Source organism: Chiroxiphia lanceolata, chromosome 5 (genome assembly GCF_009829145.1).
Source record: "Chiroxiphia lanceolata isolate bChiLan1 chromosome 5, bChiLan1.pri, whole genome shotgun sequence".
NCBI lineage: Eukaryota > Metazoa > Chordata > Aves > Passeriformes > Pipridae > Chiroxiphia > Chiroxiphia lanceolata.
Genome location: NC_045641.1, coordinates 37,153,717 through 37,173,439, shown reverse-complemented (window position 1 = coordinate 37,173,439; position 19,723 = coordinate 37,153,717). Strand labels below are relative to the sequence as shown.

Sequence of the window (19,723 nt, the reverse complement as noted above, 5' to 3'; positions counted from 1 at the left end):
TTTTCTACAAAAATAATAGATGTGACTTTCTTGTGTGCAGGTGTTACCAGATATGGCTACTACTGTCATTATTCAATTATTCATTACAGCCAATGTTCTCTTTTGGTTCTGTCTATGGAGTGCTATTAGAAAAACAGTGAGAATGTTCTGTCTGTTTCTTACTAAATCTTCTGTTTGAAAATGTCATATGATTCAAGACATTCAAGACCCTTTGAAGGGTTTCCTGAAAATCATACCTTCACTAGAGTCTCTTGGCTGCAGCTTTACTGTGGAAATTCCACATTATAATCAAAAGGCTTTCCACAATATATTTACCATTATAGGAACAGGCGAGTTATTCTTGACAGATATAAATGTCTCTAAAGACATCTATCTGTAAAACTGAGCCTCTCTACCAAAATTTAACTTTCTTGCAGACTTCTCAATAGAACAGTTTGCTGAACTGTTACAAATCATGTGCATATTCATACTTTTGCTTCAGATCATATGTTAAAGAATATTCACCAAAGAGCCCCATTCTCCTTCATCAGCTTTTCTTTTTAACACGATTGTTTTCTGTGCTATAAGGGATTTTTCACCCCCAAGCTATCTCGATCTGCTCTTCAAAAAGTCCACCTACCAGGTGACAGCGTGTGACTAGATTAAGAATAAAAGAGGAAGCGGACAAAAACGGTAGCAATCCTATTTACTTTTTGCTCTAAACCTTATCTTTTCCTCTCCTTAACCCAAAGATTACCACATCTGTTGAAGTTTCCCTTATATAAAAGTCCTAATTCTGAAGGTCTTAATAAGATGCTGAATCATACCTTGATTTTGATGAAACCACAAACAATGCAAAGACAAATAAAGGGCTACTCATTTTGGTTTATGCTAGTTTAATAAAACTACAAGATTATTGTTTTTTATCACCTGTTAAACACATAGCTAATTCACTAAAAAGAACTGAAACAATATTAATACTGACTGGAAACATAATACAATGGAGAGGTAACAGTATAGGAGGTTCCTAGAGTGTGTGGAAGATAACTTCCTGATAGAACTTGTGAGTAAGCCAACTGGAAAAGGTCCCCTGATGGATCTCTTGTTTGTGAACAGAGAAAGACTGGCAGGTGATATGATAATTGGAGAACATCTTGGGCACAGTGATTATGAAATGATAGTTTTCAATTCTTGGAGAAGTAAAGAGATGGGTCACTAGAACTTTCACCTTGGCCTATTTATGACACTGGTTAAGAGACCCCCTTGGCAGGCAGTCCTGAAATGTAAAAGAGTCCAGGAAAGAAAGAAAGAAATCTTCAAGGTGTCAGAGCAGTCCACCCCCATGTGCTGAAAGATGAATCAGCAGGGAACACCACCAGCCTGGATGCACAGAGAGCTTTGTCTGGAACTTGGATGAAAAAAGAGAGTTTATGACCTTTGGAAAAAGGGGTAAGCAACTCAGGAGGGCTACAAGGATGTTGTGAAGTTATGCAGGCAGAAAATCAGAAGGACCAAAGCCCAAGTAGAACTTAACCTAGCCACTTCTGTAAAATACAATAAAAAATGTTTATATAAATATAGAACAAAAGGAGAGCTAAAGACAATCTCCATGCTTTGCTGGATATGGGGAAAAACATAGAGATGAAGAATAAGGAAAAGGCTGAGGTACTTAATGCCTTCTTTTTCTCTGTCTTTCATAGTAAGACCAATTGTTCTTTGGGTACCCAGCCCCCCAAGCTGGAAGACAGGGAGAGAGAGCAGAATTGAAGCAGCAGTTATCTAAGGGAAAATGGTCAGTTATCTGCTACACCACTTAGATACACCCAAAGGTACTGAGGGAGCTGGCAGAAGTGCTTACCAAGCCACTTTCCATCACTTACCAGTAGTTCTGGCTAACCAGGGAGGTCCCAGACAACTGGAAGTTAGGAAATGTAACACCCATCTACAAGAAGGAGTAGAAGAAGAATTTGGGGAATTACAGGCCTGTCAGTCTGACCTCAGTGATAGGGAAGGTCATGGGGCAGCTCGTCTTGAGGGTTATCACACAGCATGTGCAGGACAATCATGGGATCAGGCCTCCCCAGCATGTGTGTATGAAAGGCAGGTCCTGTTTGACCAACCTGATCTTCTGTGACAAGGTGACACATTTTGTGGAGGGAAAGGCTGTGCATTTTTTCCACCTGGACTTTAGTAAAGTCTTTGATACCATTTCCCACAGCATTCTCTCTGGGAAAACTGACTGTAGAGGTCTTTCAGAACTCAATTACTCAGCAAGCCATTAAAATAATACAGGAAAAAGGAACCACCAAGTGCACTTTCACAGTATTTGTTATTTGAAGAGATTTATAAATAGTAGTAACAGTTGATTTTGCAGCTATCCTCAAGAACGGTCATTTAGCTGAACACTAGAATTCCATGCTAAAACAGGATTCAAGGTAACATAATGCTAGATCCCAAGTGATGGTACCAAGCTAAAGAGCTAAAATGCCTAAACCAGTGCACAACAGAAAGGGTAAACTAGTCCTCCAGTTTCCCTTATCATTAGCAAAGCTATAGCCTCCCAACTGTACAGTGCAGGAACACTATTTTGTTAGGTTCACAAAATATAAATAATTAAATGATTGACAGATATTTCCAATTGTACAATTTTTAGCTTATGAAAAAGCTTATGAACTTTATGTTTTATCTTGTTCAACTTGCAGACATACACATGGAAAATCTCTATCTGGATTTCAAACCATTTTTAGTTAAAATCATCATCTTCCTACTGAACTGATGCCAAGACTTTCACTAGTCAGATTTTAAGAGTTAGATTTTTCACAGACTTTCATTAGCAAACAGAAGAGTTTGTAATTAGAGCAGAACCAGTGAAAATAGAAATAATAGGAAACCATTCAAATAAAAAAACAGAGCTCCATTACAACTTTACGGTAATTATGATTAATTTCTGCATAGCTACTCTTAGATCTGAACTTTTTTTCTCAGTTTATTTCAGGAAAACTTGCACACTGTTATTTCTCAGGTAAACATAGAAGAAAACAGGAAAAGAGGGTTTGAGATGTACGCATTACAACTTTTCCTTCCTTGAGCAACACACTTCATTGGGAAAAAGTGCTATTGAATTTCTCCCTGAATGGATCTGCGCACTTAAAAGTTTCTGGCTTGAATATGGAGTTTGCCGGACTAAGGACAGAAGCCTTACTAGCTTAAATGAGATGAGAGTTTTACCCTTAACATACACAAGATTTTAGGAAGGATACTTCTGATACTTCTTATCTGGATGAGAAACTTATCTAACTCATCTGACCTGGTGTTACAACTAAGAAAATGATCCAACTGGGTCCTGTGAGTAAGTTATGCCGCAAACCCTGGATGTGCTGTAAACTCTCCAAAAAGCTGTACTTCCCCAGCAAATTTCCTTTCATTGCTTTTTCATGGAACACACCTCTCTGACATGACCAGTGCATTCATTTAATTTTTGTTTTATATTTTATCTTCCAATTTATTTTGGTTAGAGGTAGAATTTTTCTGTTAAAAAATGACCTGATCCTAGACCTAGTTTATTTAAATTTCAAAATGAAAAGCTTACTAAGAACAGATAAGATTGATTGCTCTTTTCAACTTAGCATAATTGTATTTCAGGTGAACATCAATTTACTTTAAAGGACACTTCTAAGTAGCAGGCTGCATCATACATAATTCATCAGTCACAGCTGCCTTTAACATGATTTACTCAAGCAGATTTCAATGCAATAGAGGGAGTCACATTGTTTTTATGCTTTGGCTTGTTTGCTTTTAAATAGTTTACGAAATGCTCATTTGTGCTGAATTATTGCTGAAAAGAGTTCATCCTTGGTAATCAGCATGTTGAATTTCTTTCTCTCTGTATAGAAATGTTACCTCTTTAAATTTCTTTTAAAAGGCAGAGTGAGTTTTCAAAACATCATCAAGGCAGAGAGCACTCCATGCTCATCAAAGGTAAAAATAAAGCTCAAGGATTTTGCTATGGAGGAAGGGATGGTAAAAATATTTATCTGAAAAGCATTATTGGTTTTAGGGCTGTGTATTTTCTAGTTAGCTTGATATTGTTATTATTTGTTAGACCAGCAGTCAAATGTAGGCAAAGTGTAGCTACTTCCTCAGCTAGTCCTTTACGCAGTTGTCACACGGATAAAATGGCTTCTACATGGCTATGTACACAAAACAGACACAAAGCCATGTGCCAATTAGAGTGCAATCACTTCAAACACCAAGAAATATAGGTGAAACAGGTGGCATTGCAACGTGTGTTACACGACTCAGCATCTTCCATCAAATTCAGTTCAGGGACATAGTGGTGCCTCAGATGGTCCCAAACTAAAGAAACATTTCCATAAACAGATACAAATATAGCTTCAAAAGAAAAAAGAGAGAGCAAGAGAAAAGACAGAAATGCCTTTACTTACTTGTAAGCCCATTTGAAACACAGAGTGACCCATAAAGTTAGCCAACATTCTAATTAGAGCTGCACCCTGTGGGAAATAATGGAAAAACAAAGAAGTTACCAGTTTTGAATGTCAATATAATACAATAATAACAATCTGAATTAGGCATTTCCATCCAACAGTATCATCCCGGAATATAATCTTTATTTGTGCTGGAATGAAAAAGAGAGAGAGAAGATAATGCAAATGCTTACAAGGAAAAGTGAGGAAGCAAACTGATATTGTTAATATCCTGTCCCATATACTGAATAAAGCAGAGGTGACAAAACACACTCTCTCCCCTGCTGGAGTATGGATGTGTCAGGTCCACAGCTGGTTGACCCTAGCCCTTCTACGCACCTGCAGAAATGCCCAGCTTTAAATGAGAGCAAAAAAATAACGTCCATGCCAAACTCTACCTCAGTGATTATTCATAATATTTTAATCTCCATTACACCATTGTACATCAGGATTTAGTGATACTACTGTCCTTTGTAAAAGCCTTCAAGATCTCATGACTGGAAGTGAATCATTTCCATAAGAGTTTTATAATATGTGGATATATATATTTGACTTATTAATAGTCAGCTTATTTTCCTGACTGTCATGCAAAGAGGTAAGTACTTGTATAGCACTCTTTCTCTGCTTATACCAGTTCTTATCCCTTTGCCCCTTCAGGCAAAGCACAGAGATCTAAAAGACAGGTGATTCTAATTCTCAGTACTTAGTGCAAGAAACAGACAGATAACTTGCCAGAGTAGCTTTTTTTAAGGTGTCCTTTTTGTATTTTCTCACTCTCTCTCAGAAACACAATTGCTGTATATTTTCTCCATGCATAAGCGCTCTCTTTCAAGCAGAAATACCTTTGCAGATCTGATTTGACAATTTAGCTCTAATATCCCACTCTGCAATCTAATTTCAAGACAACCAGTCTTCTAATCCCATTAATCAAATGTTATACTTAGTACTGATCACCGTGTGAGAGGGAGAATGCTTGTGATTTCAAGTCAGCGAATCAAAGGCTGTAAGAAAACATGACAATAGAACTCGACAACCTCAGCAGGAGATGAAGGTTCAGGAATTAGCTTAACACTCAATTAGAAAATAATAATTAAAAAGGAGAGAAACATTTCATAGACTCAAAAATTCACAGATTCTAAAGCCAAAAGGACTATTACAACAATGTAATCTGATTTCTGCATTAATAGAGGTCAAACAGTAATTTAGGCAAAAACCCTATGGCTTCTGTTTACACAACAGCATCTATTTTAGGAAGATTCAAGAACAGGAAAACGTTTCATAGTATTACATAATGTATCACAACTAATATTTACTCTCGCAGTGAAAATACGTACCTTTTTACTAATTTGAATTTATCTAGCTTCACTAATTTGAATATATCTAGCCTCAGCTTTCAAAACAGGACTTTATGTCTTTTCCTGCTAGATTAAAGTTCAGGGTATTTGGGGGATTTAATAGTTGTCCAATTTTCAGACCATTTTATACATGTTCCACGCATTTTTTATATAGTGACTATCTTTTAAGTACTGAAGGGATCAATCTGTAATAAAAAAACATTTAAAATAATGACATAAATCAAAAATATTTGTAAATTAATAGTAAATTTTAAGAAAATACAGGTTCTTCATACAGGCAACAACAACGAATGCTATATAGTTAGCAAAGTAATGGAAGCAAAAAAAAATTGAGGATATGTGTGCAGTTGCTTATAGGAATTGAATAGTATATAAACCAAAACACAGTGTTTGCATTATTAACTATGTTACGGTGGTATATAATCTTACTGGAAGATCAGTCATGTCTGGAACACATAGCAGAATAGAAAATAATTCCTGTCAAAATAGATTATTATCTGAACACACAAGACCATAGGTCAGGAAGCATTATTGCCCTTATTTTACTAGAGGAACAGAATGAGTAAACTTCTCAGAGACATTTAAGCAGATAAACAGCAGATAAATCTGTTTAAGCAGACAAACAGAAGATTAAAAATATCTAATAAATACATAAATCCTATTTATCCTGTAAGTAACGGGCAGGGCAGCCCAAAACATCTGTAGCAGAATGAAAAAAAAAACAAACCATAAAATATAAAAGGGATCAAGCAAAATCCTTAACAAGAAGATATTTTTCCATTCATCACACATCCCTTTTCCTACTCACTTGTTAGTATTCCAGGACACCCTTGTTTCTTTCTCACAGTTTAAATTTCACACAGTAGCAAAGACATATATTTATACAGGCAACTTAACTCTACTGATTTCTGTGAAAAGCAAGCAAGTAAATACTCCCATTTAATCTTGCCCACTGAGTCTATTTTTCTATCCAGACACCACAAACTATAACATGTAAAGAAATCATAGAATTAGTCTCATAGGTAACATTTAGACACACATTGGAAGGACTGTGGCTGGTCTTTACACAGAAAACAAAATGAAAAAGTAAGCAAAGACTGAATAGCAGAGTCAATGTACAGAGGCAGGACTATTCTCTAAAGACAGACCTCTTTTCACAGCTTCTTTAGAAGTACTTTCTACCAATTAATTACCTTCAGGAAACCCAGAAACCGTACTTATAGCTTCCAGAACAATACGTTTGTCCCAGTTCTGCCATCTTCCCCACTCAGCGAAAGCAAAAGTTTTCTTCACTTATTTAAGGAAGGGAAGGGATTCTAAAGAAAAATGGGAAAACAAAAAAACAGAGACCCTCAAGAGGGAAAAAGTGTCTGGGAGAGAAAAGAAGAGAAACAGGAGCAAACAGGAGCAACAGCCCTTGGTGTGGAGGGAAAAGAAATGGGAGGAAACCACTCATTTCACCTTTCTCGCACTTTTGAGAGCAGGCAGAACAGAGAACAATGATATATTTGTAAGAAAAGCAGAAGCAATCAATACATTCAGAGCTCTGGGAAGGGAAGGATACGGTAGCAAACCCTGGCACTCTGACTGGAGAGGAAGAGAAATAGGTTTGCAGGCAGAAGGATAAAAAGCAAGAGATATAAAGGTATAAAGGAGCTTATTAAAAGGAGGAGTTTGGAAGATGACCCTAACCAGAGGGTTATAGGAGGTAAAGAAGGTATGTGCAGTAAGTTCAGTTATAGGCACAGTGGCTATAACGACCCAACACCTTGGGGTCATCTGAATGGCCGAGAGTGCTCGTATTTTCACTGCCTATCTGCCCGCCAAGCAGCGAACTAGATGGAGTCCAGAGGACCTATGGTGCCATACCTTCAGAAAAATCACAACAAATCTCTCCTGCTGCAGAGGATGCCCTTTGAAACCTGGCAGCATCACTCTCTGAACACCCTAGCATGCAAGCAGTCTGCCCTCCACTTCACTTCCAAGGCCACTTCTGCTCTGCCAACATTTGTCCAACTGAGGAACAATGTATGGAGTCTTGAGAAACGAACTTGCCCCTCCTATGGGGCAGAATGGCTATTTATTGATGATTTAAGTGCTTTCCTCCAGGTAGTGGATGAGTCAGTACCTTGTCAAGAGGTAAAGCATATTGGTTTAAGAGGTTTGGTGGAAAGCAATTCTTTCCTATTCAAAAAAATATACCTCTGTTCCTGCCAGTGTAAAATCTAACTCCCCTTAAGCCATTGTACCATATTTTAATATGTCTACTCAGACAAATACACTAGTTATTAATTCAGTGATTAATGGCACTACCTGGCTCTGGTGAAGCACTGCTTATTAGCAGATCTCAGAAGTGCTCTGTAAGACATTGATTCCAATATTCTGCTAATTAAAGGGAAACTGTGGCACACCATAGTGAAATCATTTGCCAAAGATCACCCAGCATGCTCCTTGCATAACCTATGACACAGTTGAAGCTTCCTCAGACTCAGCACTGTGCCTCCACTGCTACAGCAAAGGAAGGTAGAACATATTGGCTATCACAGCAAAATTAAGTGCTCGTAGAGCCCTTTTTTGCATAGTGCTCTTGGGAAAAGGCATGCTCCAGGGCAATGAGCCAACAGTGCCTGAAGGGATGGAAGTTTATGCTTTCTTTCCCTGCAGAAACTTGACACTCACACCATGGTAAACACAATGCATAATAAAAATTAGGGGTAAAATTCCTTTATATGTAAGCTGAACATGTCTTTGAAATCTACAAAATCCAAACACAGTTAAGGTATTCAGTTTAATTTTCTCCATGCCATCACAAAATAATGTAATTGAAACTTGACCTCAGATCAGTTGTAACTAATTTTTAAAGACCCACTCTTCCTCTGGCATCACTACAGATCACAATTACTGTACCTGTGGCTACAGTTACTTTAGTCCTTTAGACTTCTCTTACAGTCAATGGGCTGCACTTTATCTAATCTTAAAGTAGACCTCAGATCAGAAAAAGCACCCGTATCTTGTAATTCATAACAAAAGTAGCCTTGAGTGATGTCCTAGTTAGAACAGCTGGGACCAGCTCATCACTACATGGGTGTAACCCAAAACTGTGTATTCTATAGCCTTCCATGCCATTTCCCAGAAACTGTTATCAATAGACCATTTACACCATCTGCCCAGAGCACCCCTGACTCCTCAGGCTATAAACTGGGTGTTAAGAGGCCTGTGAGATAGGAGGATGCTCCTGTCCTCACACCCATTGTGGAACTCCTCGCCCTGAGGAAAGTACTGGGCATTCCTGCCTGAACTGGAGGATATATAATCTTGGAGTCTTGAGACTTTTTTAACCACTTATGGGATCCAGAGGAAGACTGCAACCACCACTTTTTCAACCAGACTGCAACCACTACCCTCAACCAGACTGCAATCACCACTCTTGACCAGACTGCAACAGCACTCTCACCAACAGGTTTTTTCCCTCTCCCTTTACTTTGGACTCAGGGGGCCCAACGAACACCCCAGGGTGCTGGGTTATACATTTGGGGTTTGTGGGTTAAAACCAACTGTTTGTCTGTATAATCGTATTTATTGTACTATTTTATTAAATTGTTATTCTGACTTATAATCTCTCCTTTGAGTTGAGTTCATTTCCCCTGCTGGTTTATGTTTAAACCAGCACAAGTGACTACCTCATATGTATACATCTGCACTGCAGACATCTAAAGTGCACTGTCCAAAAAGACCATACAGAGACTGGTTCCCCACTCTGTGCAGGGAAGAGAATTTCCGAATTGTGAAGATACAAAACTGGTGTGACACCATCCTTTTGTACATACACAGTCAAATAACATATATTTTGCTTTATTCTACATGCTTTTACATAAGAAGACCAACAAAGATAGGTATTTGACAAAAGGCCCTGAAGAGAGGGCAGAGGGCTTGCTAGCTGAAAGTGGATGCTCTACACCAAGCAGACAGCAAAGAAAAGCACTTGAAATAAAGAACTGGTGAAGAAGTTGCAGTGAATGGAACAAGATAAAAATAAGCAAACCAGCACATAAGGTTATGCAGAAGGTAGCAGCATACATTGCAGCTAACTGATACTTACTCAGTTGCGGACAGCTGAGCCAGCTGCCTAGACCCCCTTTAAAGGCAATGAAGACAGGAGCAAGCACTTCCGTTCACCCTGATTCATCTCATCCAAAGACATGCATCTAAAACAGGACTGATGGATTTCACCCTAAAGGTGCCTGTTTGGCACATCACTGATGATAAAGGAAGGTGAGAGGACTACGCAGTTACAGGAGTCTACACAATGAACATCTCAAGTGAGGTGATATGAATCTCTCTGAAGATATTTCATCCTGTAACTTACAAAGCAACATTAGAAAACACGGAAGAGTAAATAGTGGAAAAACACCCCCTTGAGTTTGCAAAGTCTGAGACACCATCTTGCAGGCTTACCTATCAATTTATCTCAAATAACATCAAATATCAATCATACCGATTACACGGACCTCTTCACCAAATGTCCACCTTGCCATCCTTCTTTAAGAATTAAAGCTGTTTAATTTAGTTCAGAATGATCCTTTTTGTGACACAAAAACTAAAATCAGGAAATATCCTGGTATGAAAAAAACCACCGTGGTATCCAAGGTGTAAGAAGGGAGTGAGATGTTGAGGAGAGGAGCACTGGACTACCAACAAAAATTACATAACTGAAATTCTAAAAAAGAAATTTAATATGTCAATTTTCCACAAAACCTTCACACCTCCAGTTTGTTTTTTCTTCTCTCATTAAAAAAAAAAACAAAACCAACATTGAATACAGGTGATTTATTAACTTTCTTCTATTGTGCAGCAGTCAGTTCAAAATCAGTCTTGATTAATATGTAAGAGCACCGCTTGTTTTTCAAATACAGTGGGACACAAATACTGTTATTTTTCTGTGTGCTGATATACCTGCAATTAAAGATAAGGTTACTTTCTCTCTAGCTAAAGGAAATGTGAATTACTCTATCCTCTGCCTCAATTACACTAAATGCTATTTGTATTGTTAGAACTATTATTATCAACAGTAAGTTCTTATAATCATCTTCATCTTCATTGATTAAAACAAAACTCAGACCACATACAGGCACTTGTAAAGGCATCATTCTTTCATAAAGACCTCCTGATTTAAGATGAGAATCACTATACAAAGTTTCATGGCTACTAGTATATACCTGATATACAATAGCATTAGGGGTTTTTTAATGAATCAGTCACAGTACACAAACGTTAAACAGTTCTCTCCTTAAACTATTTACCCTGAGCTATAGGTGAGGTGCCTTGTCAAAGACATCTTTTCAAACCAGTGTCTACTGACTCCACCTCAAGGACTCTACCTGATTAGTAAGACAGAATCTCTCTTTGCAGCATATAAGTTGAGTTTTTTCTTCAAAATGTTGAATATATTTTTACAGTTCTCCGTCAAAGAGAAGCCTAAGGATATTCACAATCAAATAGGTTCTTAAGCAAATAAGAATCACTTCATTTCAGTTCAAAGTTCCTGAATTCGTACATTATTCTTTATTTCTCAAAATTGTGGATAATTTTGTGAGTCTAAGTTCATTTCAAATATTAGAAGATCATGTAAACAAGCACTCATACAAAGAATGCACATTTATACTTCAATTTTGTAATGCGAATACTAGCCAACAAGTAATATCCAAGTCACGTTTTTCAAAATAATCATTCTTTGTTGGTACTAAGCAACCACAGCTGGATGCTCCACGAAATTTAGCTTATTGACAAAAACACAGCATGAAATAAAAGTCAGAGAATAATGTACATCAAACATGTGGCAAAAATGTGACATTTTAAAAAGAACTTGTACATAAAATTAAAAACCCCACCAAAATGAAATCTGTTGAATCTTGGAGATACTTAACAGAAAAAAATATGTTTTGACTAAGTTGCATCTGCAGAATTGGTTCAAGCGTAGACACAGAATAGCGTATATATATGTAAGTGAACTATTTAAAAACTTGGTCAACTGATCTGCTGTGTTACACTACACGCAGTGCACTGAGTTAACTGAATTGTTACCCTCAGCATGATAAAGAAGAGGATAAAGAGATGTGAGAAGTCTGACTGCAATGTCCGTTGAGCGGCTGATCTGACATTAAGCAAATCAACACGCATTCCCTAGTTCTCCTGTATGAACAACTGAAAACTGGGTAACCACTTTCAAATTCAGGTGTTACATTTTAGCTGTATTTCCTTAAGCAAACATATTCATCGTACATTCTTGCTTTTCTCATTTTCCCTCAAAGGGAGAAGTCCAGTCATTCCTCAGCTCCCATTCAGAAGTTTATACTGAAATGTATTTTATTTTCCTACCTTTGTCGTCTAAACAGTCTTTCATGGTACATGGCCTTACTCTAATGGTTGTGGAATAAGAGTGTCCTCTTCATGACATCAGTTAAAACATGATACTATGGCAGGCTCCAGAGAGACCTTTGCTTAAGTACTTCTATGGAGTTGTAAGAGCAGAGATAATTGCAAAGGCTTCTCTGGAATTCTTCAGCTGTCTCTATCAAAATATCTCTGAGAACTGCAGAAGTACTCAATAAGAAATTCTTTTCAGGGAATTAATTAGATTGTATCATGAGTCATCAGCACTAAATTCCTCTTTCATTTTCAGAAACCTAACATTGTAATACAACAGCATAGCTCTTTTCTGTATTCTCCAATGGCATCTCCAAATATTACAAGAAAAAAATGAAGCTTAATGAATGTGAATTTGATAAGTGTGAATGCTCTTTATTTGATTAGGATAACAGAACATATTTGTTTAAATGAGTAAACACATGCCTATGATTTCCTTCCTGTGGGAGAAATGTAAAACGTTTAAACAAATTCCTAGAGGCTTTCCCTTTGGAAAGCCCACATAAAAGCCATAAGAAGTAAGGAAGGAGATAGGTAGATGCAGGTTATGCAGCATACAAGTACAAAATGTCACAATATGAGATTATCCTGAGGGTCTTAGTTCAGGCCATTGTTTAGTGACACACTGAAGTACCTTAAGCATGCAAACAATCAAACTTAAATTCCACAGCCTACACACATAAAATTGAACAAATAACTATGTACTTAGCTAAATGTGAGTCTGATCAGTTTCCCTGCACTTTGTAATAAATTGTTAAAAAGGGAATACATTCATTAAAAGGAGCCAAACAAAACCATCCCTAACTGTTTTTAACAATACAGACCAGGAAAAAAATCAGTCATTTAATTCATCTTCTTTACTTTTTAAAGCAATTGATATTTGCTTATCAAGTAGCGCACACTTACAAATTAACGTGCTGCTGATACTCAGCAATAAAACAAGATATACTTCAACAAAGAAAGTAAGCTTACACTATTTTTAAAACTTTATTAACAGCATGGGTAAGCCAGTATCTTTAAAATCAGCAAATACACCTACAAACTTGGAATATACTGTGCTAAATCCTCAAAGATGCATAAAGGGATTTTATGTTGTTTTTATAGAATAAAAGGACATTTATCTGATGCCAAAACACCACTGAAAAAGCAACATTATATTCAAGGAGAGCTTTTCACTTGAAAATCATAATAATTTTCTATTCTGACAAACACAGCTGCTCTAAGGCTGGATAATACCAAAATGGTCAGATGGCACGATGGCTTTGGTGAAATGCTTGTCTTAGACATAAATTCTGCTGCAAATTTTAGGAACATGACACAAAGAATAAAATTCAGGGGTAAATGACCATAACTAATCATGCTCTTCAGGTGGATATTGTCACATCATTTTCCTTGAATAATAAAATGTTAGCCGTCATCCAGACAAAATGCTATCAGGACTCGATTTACAACAGGAGTTTTATTCCCCACCACCAGAATCTCTCTTACATGTTCTGACACCAATGACAAGGACAAAGGTACATCATACTTTTTCATTAACTGCTTTTATATGGAAATCTTGAAGAAAAAAAGATATTTTTTTTTAGTTTGTTAAATCCCACATAAGAATCTCAATCCATTTGTCTAAGACTGATTTGCAACTGACTAAAACTAAACTTGTAATTCTACTTTCTCTCTTTTAATGCCTCCTTTAAGCTTCATAAATTATCTGGTACTTAAACATATGTTTAAAAACCAACAGCAACAACAACAAAACAGTGTGCCAGAAGTTGTTCCAGAGAGTTCCCTCCTGAATAGAAGTCCTGCAGGATCATATTTTGATCAAAATATTGACCATATTCTTACATCAAGTTTTTTGTTCCTTTTACTCTCTCTCATTATCTCCATTTTCTATTTCTAATTCTTACAATTTGCTCCAAGTTACTTTAACACTTGTAATTGTTGCTCTTCTTTTACTGATCTAAACTAGGATGTGTATCAGCAAAATCAGTCCTTGCCTTTACACAGGCATTGTTTTTTGGACTCCTTCAGGAGAAAAAAAACCCAGATGCTACCTGTAACTTTCTGCTTTGCCCTTTGCTGAAAATCACAGAATCACAGAATGTGCTGAGTTGGAAGGGACCCACAAGGATCATTGAGTCCAACTCTTAGCCCTGCACAGCATCATCCCCACGAGTCACACCATGTGCCTGAGAGTATCATCCAAATGCTTCTTGAACTCTGGCAGCCTTGGTGCTATGACCACTTCCCTCGGAAGCCTATTACAGTACCCAACCAAAGGGTGAAGAACCTCTTTCTAAAATCCAACCTAAACCTCCCCTGACACAACTTCAGGCCATTCCCTCAAGTCCTGTCACTCGTCACCACAGAGATCAGTGCCCACCCCTCCTCTTCCCCTCACAAGGAACTTGTAGACTGCTGTGAGGTCTCCCCTAAGTCTCGTCCAGGCTGAACAGATCAAGTGACCTCAGCCGCTCCTCACATGGCCTCCCCTCAAGGCCCTTCACCATCCTCATTGCCCTCCTTTGGACATTCTCTAAGAGTTTAATATCTTTCTTATATTGTGGTGCCCGAAACTGCATACAATATTCAAGGTGAGGCCGCCCCAGTGCAGAGCAGAGCAGAGCAGGACAATCCCCTCCCTCGACCAGCTGGAGATGCTTTGCCTGATGCCCCCCAGGACATGGTTGGCCCTCCTGGCTGCCAGGGCACTGCTGACTCATATTCAACTTGCCATCGACCAGGACCGCCAGGGTCCTTTCCGTGGCACTGCTTTCCAGTGTCTCATTCCCCAGTCTGGGGGGACAAACATCCAGGGTTGCCCCATCCCAGGTGCAGAATCCGGCACTTCCACTTGTTGAACTTCATATGGTTGGTGATTGCCCAGTCCTCTGATTTGTCAAGGTGTCTCTGTAGGGCCTCCCTGCCTTTGAGGGAGTCAGCAGTTCCTCCCAGCTTTGTGTCATCTGCAGACTTGATCAGTATCCCTTCCAGTCCTGTGTCCAAGTCATTTATGAAGATGTTGAAGAGCACAGGGCCCAAGACGGAGCCCTGTGGAACCCCACTAGTGACAGGTCACCAGTTTGATGTTAGCCCACTCGCTATTACCCTCTGTGCTCCACCCATGAGGCAATTGCTCACTCACTACATGATGTGTTTATCCAGCTGTGTGCTGGACATTTTGTCCAGAAGGATCCTGTGAGAGACAGTATTGAAGGCTTTACTGAAATCCAAAAAGATTACGTCACCTGGGTTCCCTTGATCAACTAGGTGGGTTACCTTGTCATAGAAGAAAATCGGGTTTGATAAGCAGGACATCTCTCATGAAGTCATGCTGGCTGTGACCTATGACAGTGTTGTCTTTCAGGTGTTTTTCAATACTTCCCAGAATAATCTTCTCCAGAACTTTACCAGGCACTGAAGTAAAACGACCATTAAAAAGTAGAAACAGAGAAGCAGAAAAGGCAACTGCATTTCAGGAACTCTGTTGCATAGGCTGGTGTACCTCCATGTACACTTACCTTTATCAACACTTTATGCTGAGCCATAGAAATATCTGAGACACAGATGCACTATTTTGTTCCTTCTACTCCCTGTTGGGAAAAGAAGGATGGTAGGGTAGTGTTTATATCTACTGTTGCCATTTCTGCTCTGATCACATTCTCCAGCCCTTTTGCCACTGCCTTTCCATGGGGAACAGGCAGAAGACTTGTACCACAATAGGTCATGTCTTCCCAATCACTCTACCCTGACTAAGCGATCTAGTCTAATGAGCTCTTCTTTAAATAAAATGCTTCTATTAACATTTATGCTCTATCTTTATTATTTCCAATCAAACCCATATATAATTGTCCCTGGTGTGGGGAACATAACACTCTTGAAGCACTTGTCCACGTGTGGCTGCTTATATCTCACACACAGTGGTTTCTATGTTTCTTCTTTAGAAAATAATATCTTAGCATATACTAAACAGTGTAAAGGGTTAATGACAGTTTTTCCTGCTTGAGTCAGGAAGGTGTGCAGATGGCTGAAGAGAGGTATTTTAAGTATCTTGAAGCACCTGCCTAGCTTTATGTACTGGCACCCACTGGCTGGACTGGGACGGCCTGTATACTTTAAGTCAGGTACTCTTGGGGCTGCTCTGAACTTGAACCTATAGGTTTCACTGACTGAGTTTCGATGACTTTCATATTGGAAGCAGTAACAACCTGCAGCCTTTTATCTAAACAGAAAGACATTATTTTCATTACAAGATACCTACTCTGTTACAATGCATTAGGAACAAATGGCTCCTGAAAGCACCTTCTGCAATCTGGGTACTGACCTGTTGCACTCACAAGTCATGGAAGAGAAATCAGCATCAGGCGAATGTGCACCCAGAAGTTAATGGCATTCACAGACAAGATCACAGCTAAATTAAGGAGGACAAAAAGCTCTCCCTTTATACTGCAGTACGAGAGTGGGTTCTAAAGTCATCTGTGTTGTATTTTAAGACTTTTAACTAACTGGATACTATCTTATGTTATTGACTTAATTAAGTGAAAAGTTAAAAATAGAACCTATTTTGCTATTTATATGCATTTATCTAGTATTTTTTTCACTGTTAATGAGCTACTCTCACTTTTCTGTAGTCACTTCATAGATGCACATCATCACAATTTCATTGCACTCATGAACGGGTTTTCTTACAAACTAATATTTCTGGTTTTACTGGACAGAATAAATGTTTGGAATGGGAGTTCTTTTTGTTTTATTTTTTTATTACAGTGCCAATATCCTTCCTAGTGCCTAAGGAATAGAAGTAAAAAGAATGAAGTTTTTGGAGAGCCCTTCTAGTGACTGCATTAGCCCTACTGTTGTTCCACATTCTTGCAGAACATGCTCTGCTGTATGTTTTCAGAGAGAATTACACTCAAAAGGGTGAGCAAGCCACTGCTTTCAATTTCTTAAATTCTCCTTTGCCAGAACTCTATATTGTTATTGCAATATACAGGAAGCCAAGCATTTTTCTCTGTGTAAACTTTTAGTTGAACAGATTTTCTAATGCAGAGTGTTGCTTTAGAGGGGAGGCAGGGAGCATGGTCTCCCTCTATTACTATCAGAAATATATCTTCCTTCCATCACTTGACATAGAAAGCAGGAAAAAGCATTTTTAAAGAAGTGGTATAGAGTTAAGTAGGAAAAGGAAATTAGAGAGAGAGAGAGAGGTTTAGGAAATAATTAATTGTTTGCATTATAAAGTCAGAGCCAGTAACTGATCTCACTGCTGAGATTCACTTTGCTTACAGGAAGGAAAAAAATTAATATTCTTCCCTATTCCAGTCATCTTCTTCCTTGTTTTGATTATTGTTTGTCACTTGCCAAGACATATTCTACGAGGGGTACTTTTACAGTTGCACTCCATTGTATTGGTCCAGCCTGCTCTAATTGCTGCCAGAATCTTCAAACAACACCCTTCAAAGCATCCAGCAGGCTGATAGAAACAACTTCAGATATCTGGCTCTCTACAAGTCCTTTCATCCCTTCCCTTATCTGGCTGTGGCTGCTCATCTGGTGCTATGACTCCTTTAGTTGTGTCTGGGATCTCTCTCTCACACACCGCTCTGGGTCTGGCTGCTCCCTTTGAGACGCAGCTGCCTTGTTTCTCCATTTTATTACAGCTGGTTGTTCCTCACTGATTGTTGCTCCTCATGTTTTTCTTGCTGCACTCCCTCCTCTGATGCTGCAGCTCTCCAGGGCTATGATTCCTGCTGTCAGTTATTTCTAGTGTGAAAAGACTGTCACGGTTTTTGCTTTGATTTAACAATCCTCAGATCCACTCTTGTGTTCAACAGGCTATATTTTCTACTGCACTTGGGACATAAACACTTTTCTCGTCATTGTGGGAGGACACTATCTCACTTCCAGCTGCACTAGGAAGACATATCCACTCTCTGATGTAACTTGAGAGCCTTGAATCATCTACCAGTACTGTTTATTAATGAACTATCACGACTTCACATTTTTCTCTACATATTTGTGACCCTAATGGAGGATGACGTTCTCCTCTCTGAAGAATGACTAGTATGATGCTTTTAAAAGAGGCAAGCATTACCCTCAACAGCTTTAGTAGAAAAACATCACGTGCTGCCAGGCTGCACTCTGCTTATGGGATTACCTGAATGCCATTCTTCAGGTGTTTTTGTCATGTGCAATCACCGAGGACAAGAAAGTGGAAATGAAAAATATATTCAGCTCTGAGGCATCTAATTAGCACATTTGCAATGGTCATTTCTTTAGAGTATAGAAAGAAAAAGAGGCATATCTTTAAAATGACAGCTGAGTGTCTAAAAGAGATGGGTACTTTAATGGTGTCTAACTGATTTATGCCATCTTGATGATAGTACAGACAATGAAATGATAATGACATTCTATGACTGTCATTTCACTGAACAAAAATTAGATGGGGAAAGTTTCATCATTTCAATATCATGTAGAAAACTGTGAAAAGGGAAAAGAGATCATATGGACAATCCAAAGTCTCAGGGAGCACAAGATGGACATTTAAAAAAAAAATTAAAGAGAATGAAAAACAAAATTCCAAAATGAAGGGGAAAGATACTGCACAACAGTGGTACACTGCTAAAAGACATTTGATTTAAGGCAGTTGAAAAGTCCTCACTGATGGTCCTGATTCAAAGTTTACTAGAGTCACCAGAAAAAAGTTTCCAAGAACTTAATACTTTACAGTCATTTAAAAGATCAGTCAACAGACAACCAAAAAGTCATTCCAGAAACACTATCCCTTCCAGCAGGGCTCATTGTGTAAGGAGGACTTTGAGGCACCTGAAAATATTTAAGCACATATTTGACCAGGTGAAAGCCTTCAGTGTAATTTTACAGTTTGGATTTCATATCGGCGGACACTAGAGAGCTAGAAGAATAGGTAAATATTGTAGATATCTAATAAATGAGCTTAATTTCCATAGTTGAAGCTCATGTAAGCAACGCATGCATGCATACCAGGTTACATAGGAGTGAAACAATGTAAGATGTAAAATACCTTAAATTTGGTCTAAATTATCCTCAGACAGAAACAGCGTCAGGTGTTTGGAGGAAGGTATAGAAACAATGAAAAGAGCAGCTACAAAGTCAAGTCAGGAAAGTTTCTTCCTATTAGATTTTGCTTGTGTCTAAACCAAAAGGATGAATAGCTACAGAAACTAGCAGAAAGACAAACCATTAGACAGGAAAATGAGTGAAAGAGTGGGTATTTTAAGCTCTTCACCTATGCAAGCATGTAAGTAAATTCTTCCATTGCCATTCCCCAAGGTGGTTTGCCAGATCTGGTAACTGGGTTCAAAATTTACAGGATCATGCCTTTCTATGAATACATTCAGTGTCACCTAAGGTCTGGGAGGTGGCCATCAGAGAAGCTGAGTGGAGATGCTGCTCTATCCACTGGGCATGGCCCCTGTTACACTGGAAAAGGAACAAGGACAC

At 38.4% G+C, this 19,723-nt stretch overlaps 1 protein-coding gene across 2 annotated transcripts in view; it reads right to left on the bottom strand.

The window, feature by feature from the left end:
- Nucleotides 1–19,723, bottom strand: part of TRHDE (thyrotropin releasing hormone degrading enzyme) — a 208,332-nt gene that overhangs the window by 86,674 nt on the left and 101,935 nt on the right. For both annotated transcript variants that reach the window (XM_032688741.1, XM_032688742.1), the window contains one exon: nt 4,425–4,490. In XM_032688741.1, coding sequence (XP_032544632.1) covers nt 4,425–4,490 — 66 coding nt within the window. The remainder of the gene's footprint in view (nt 1–4,424; nt 4,491–19,723) is intronic.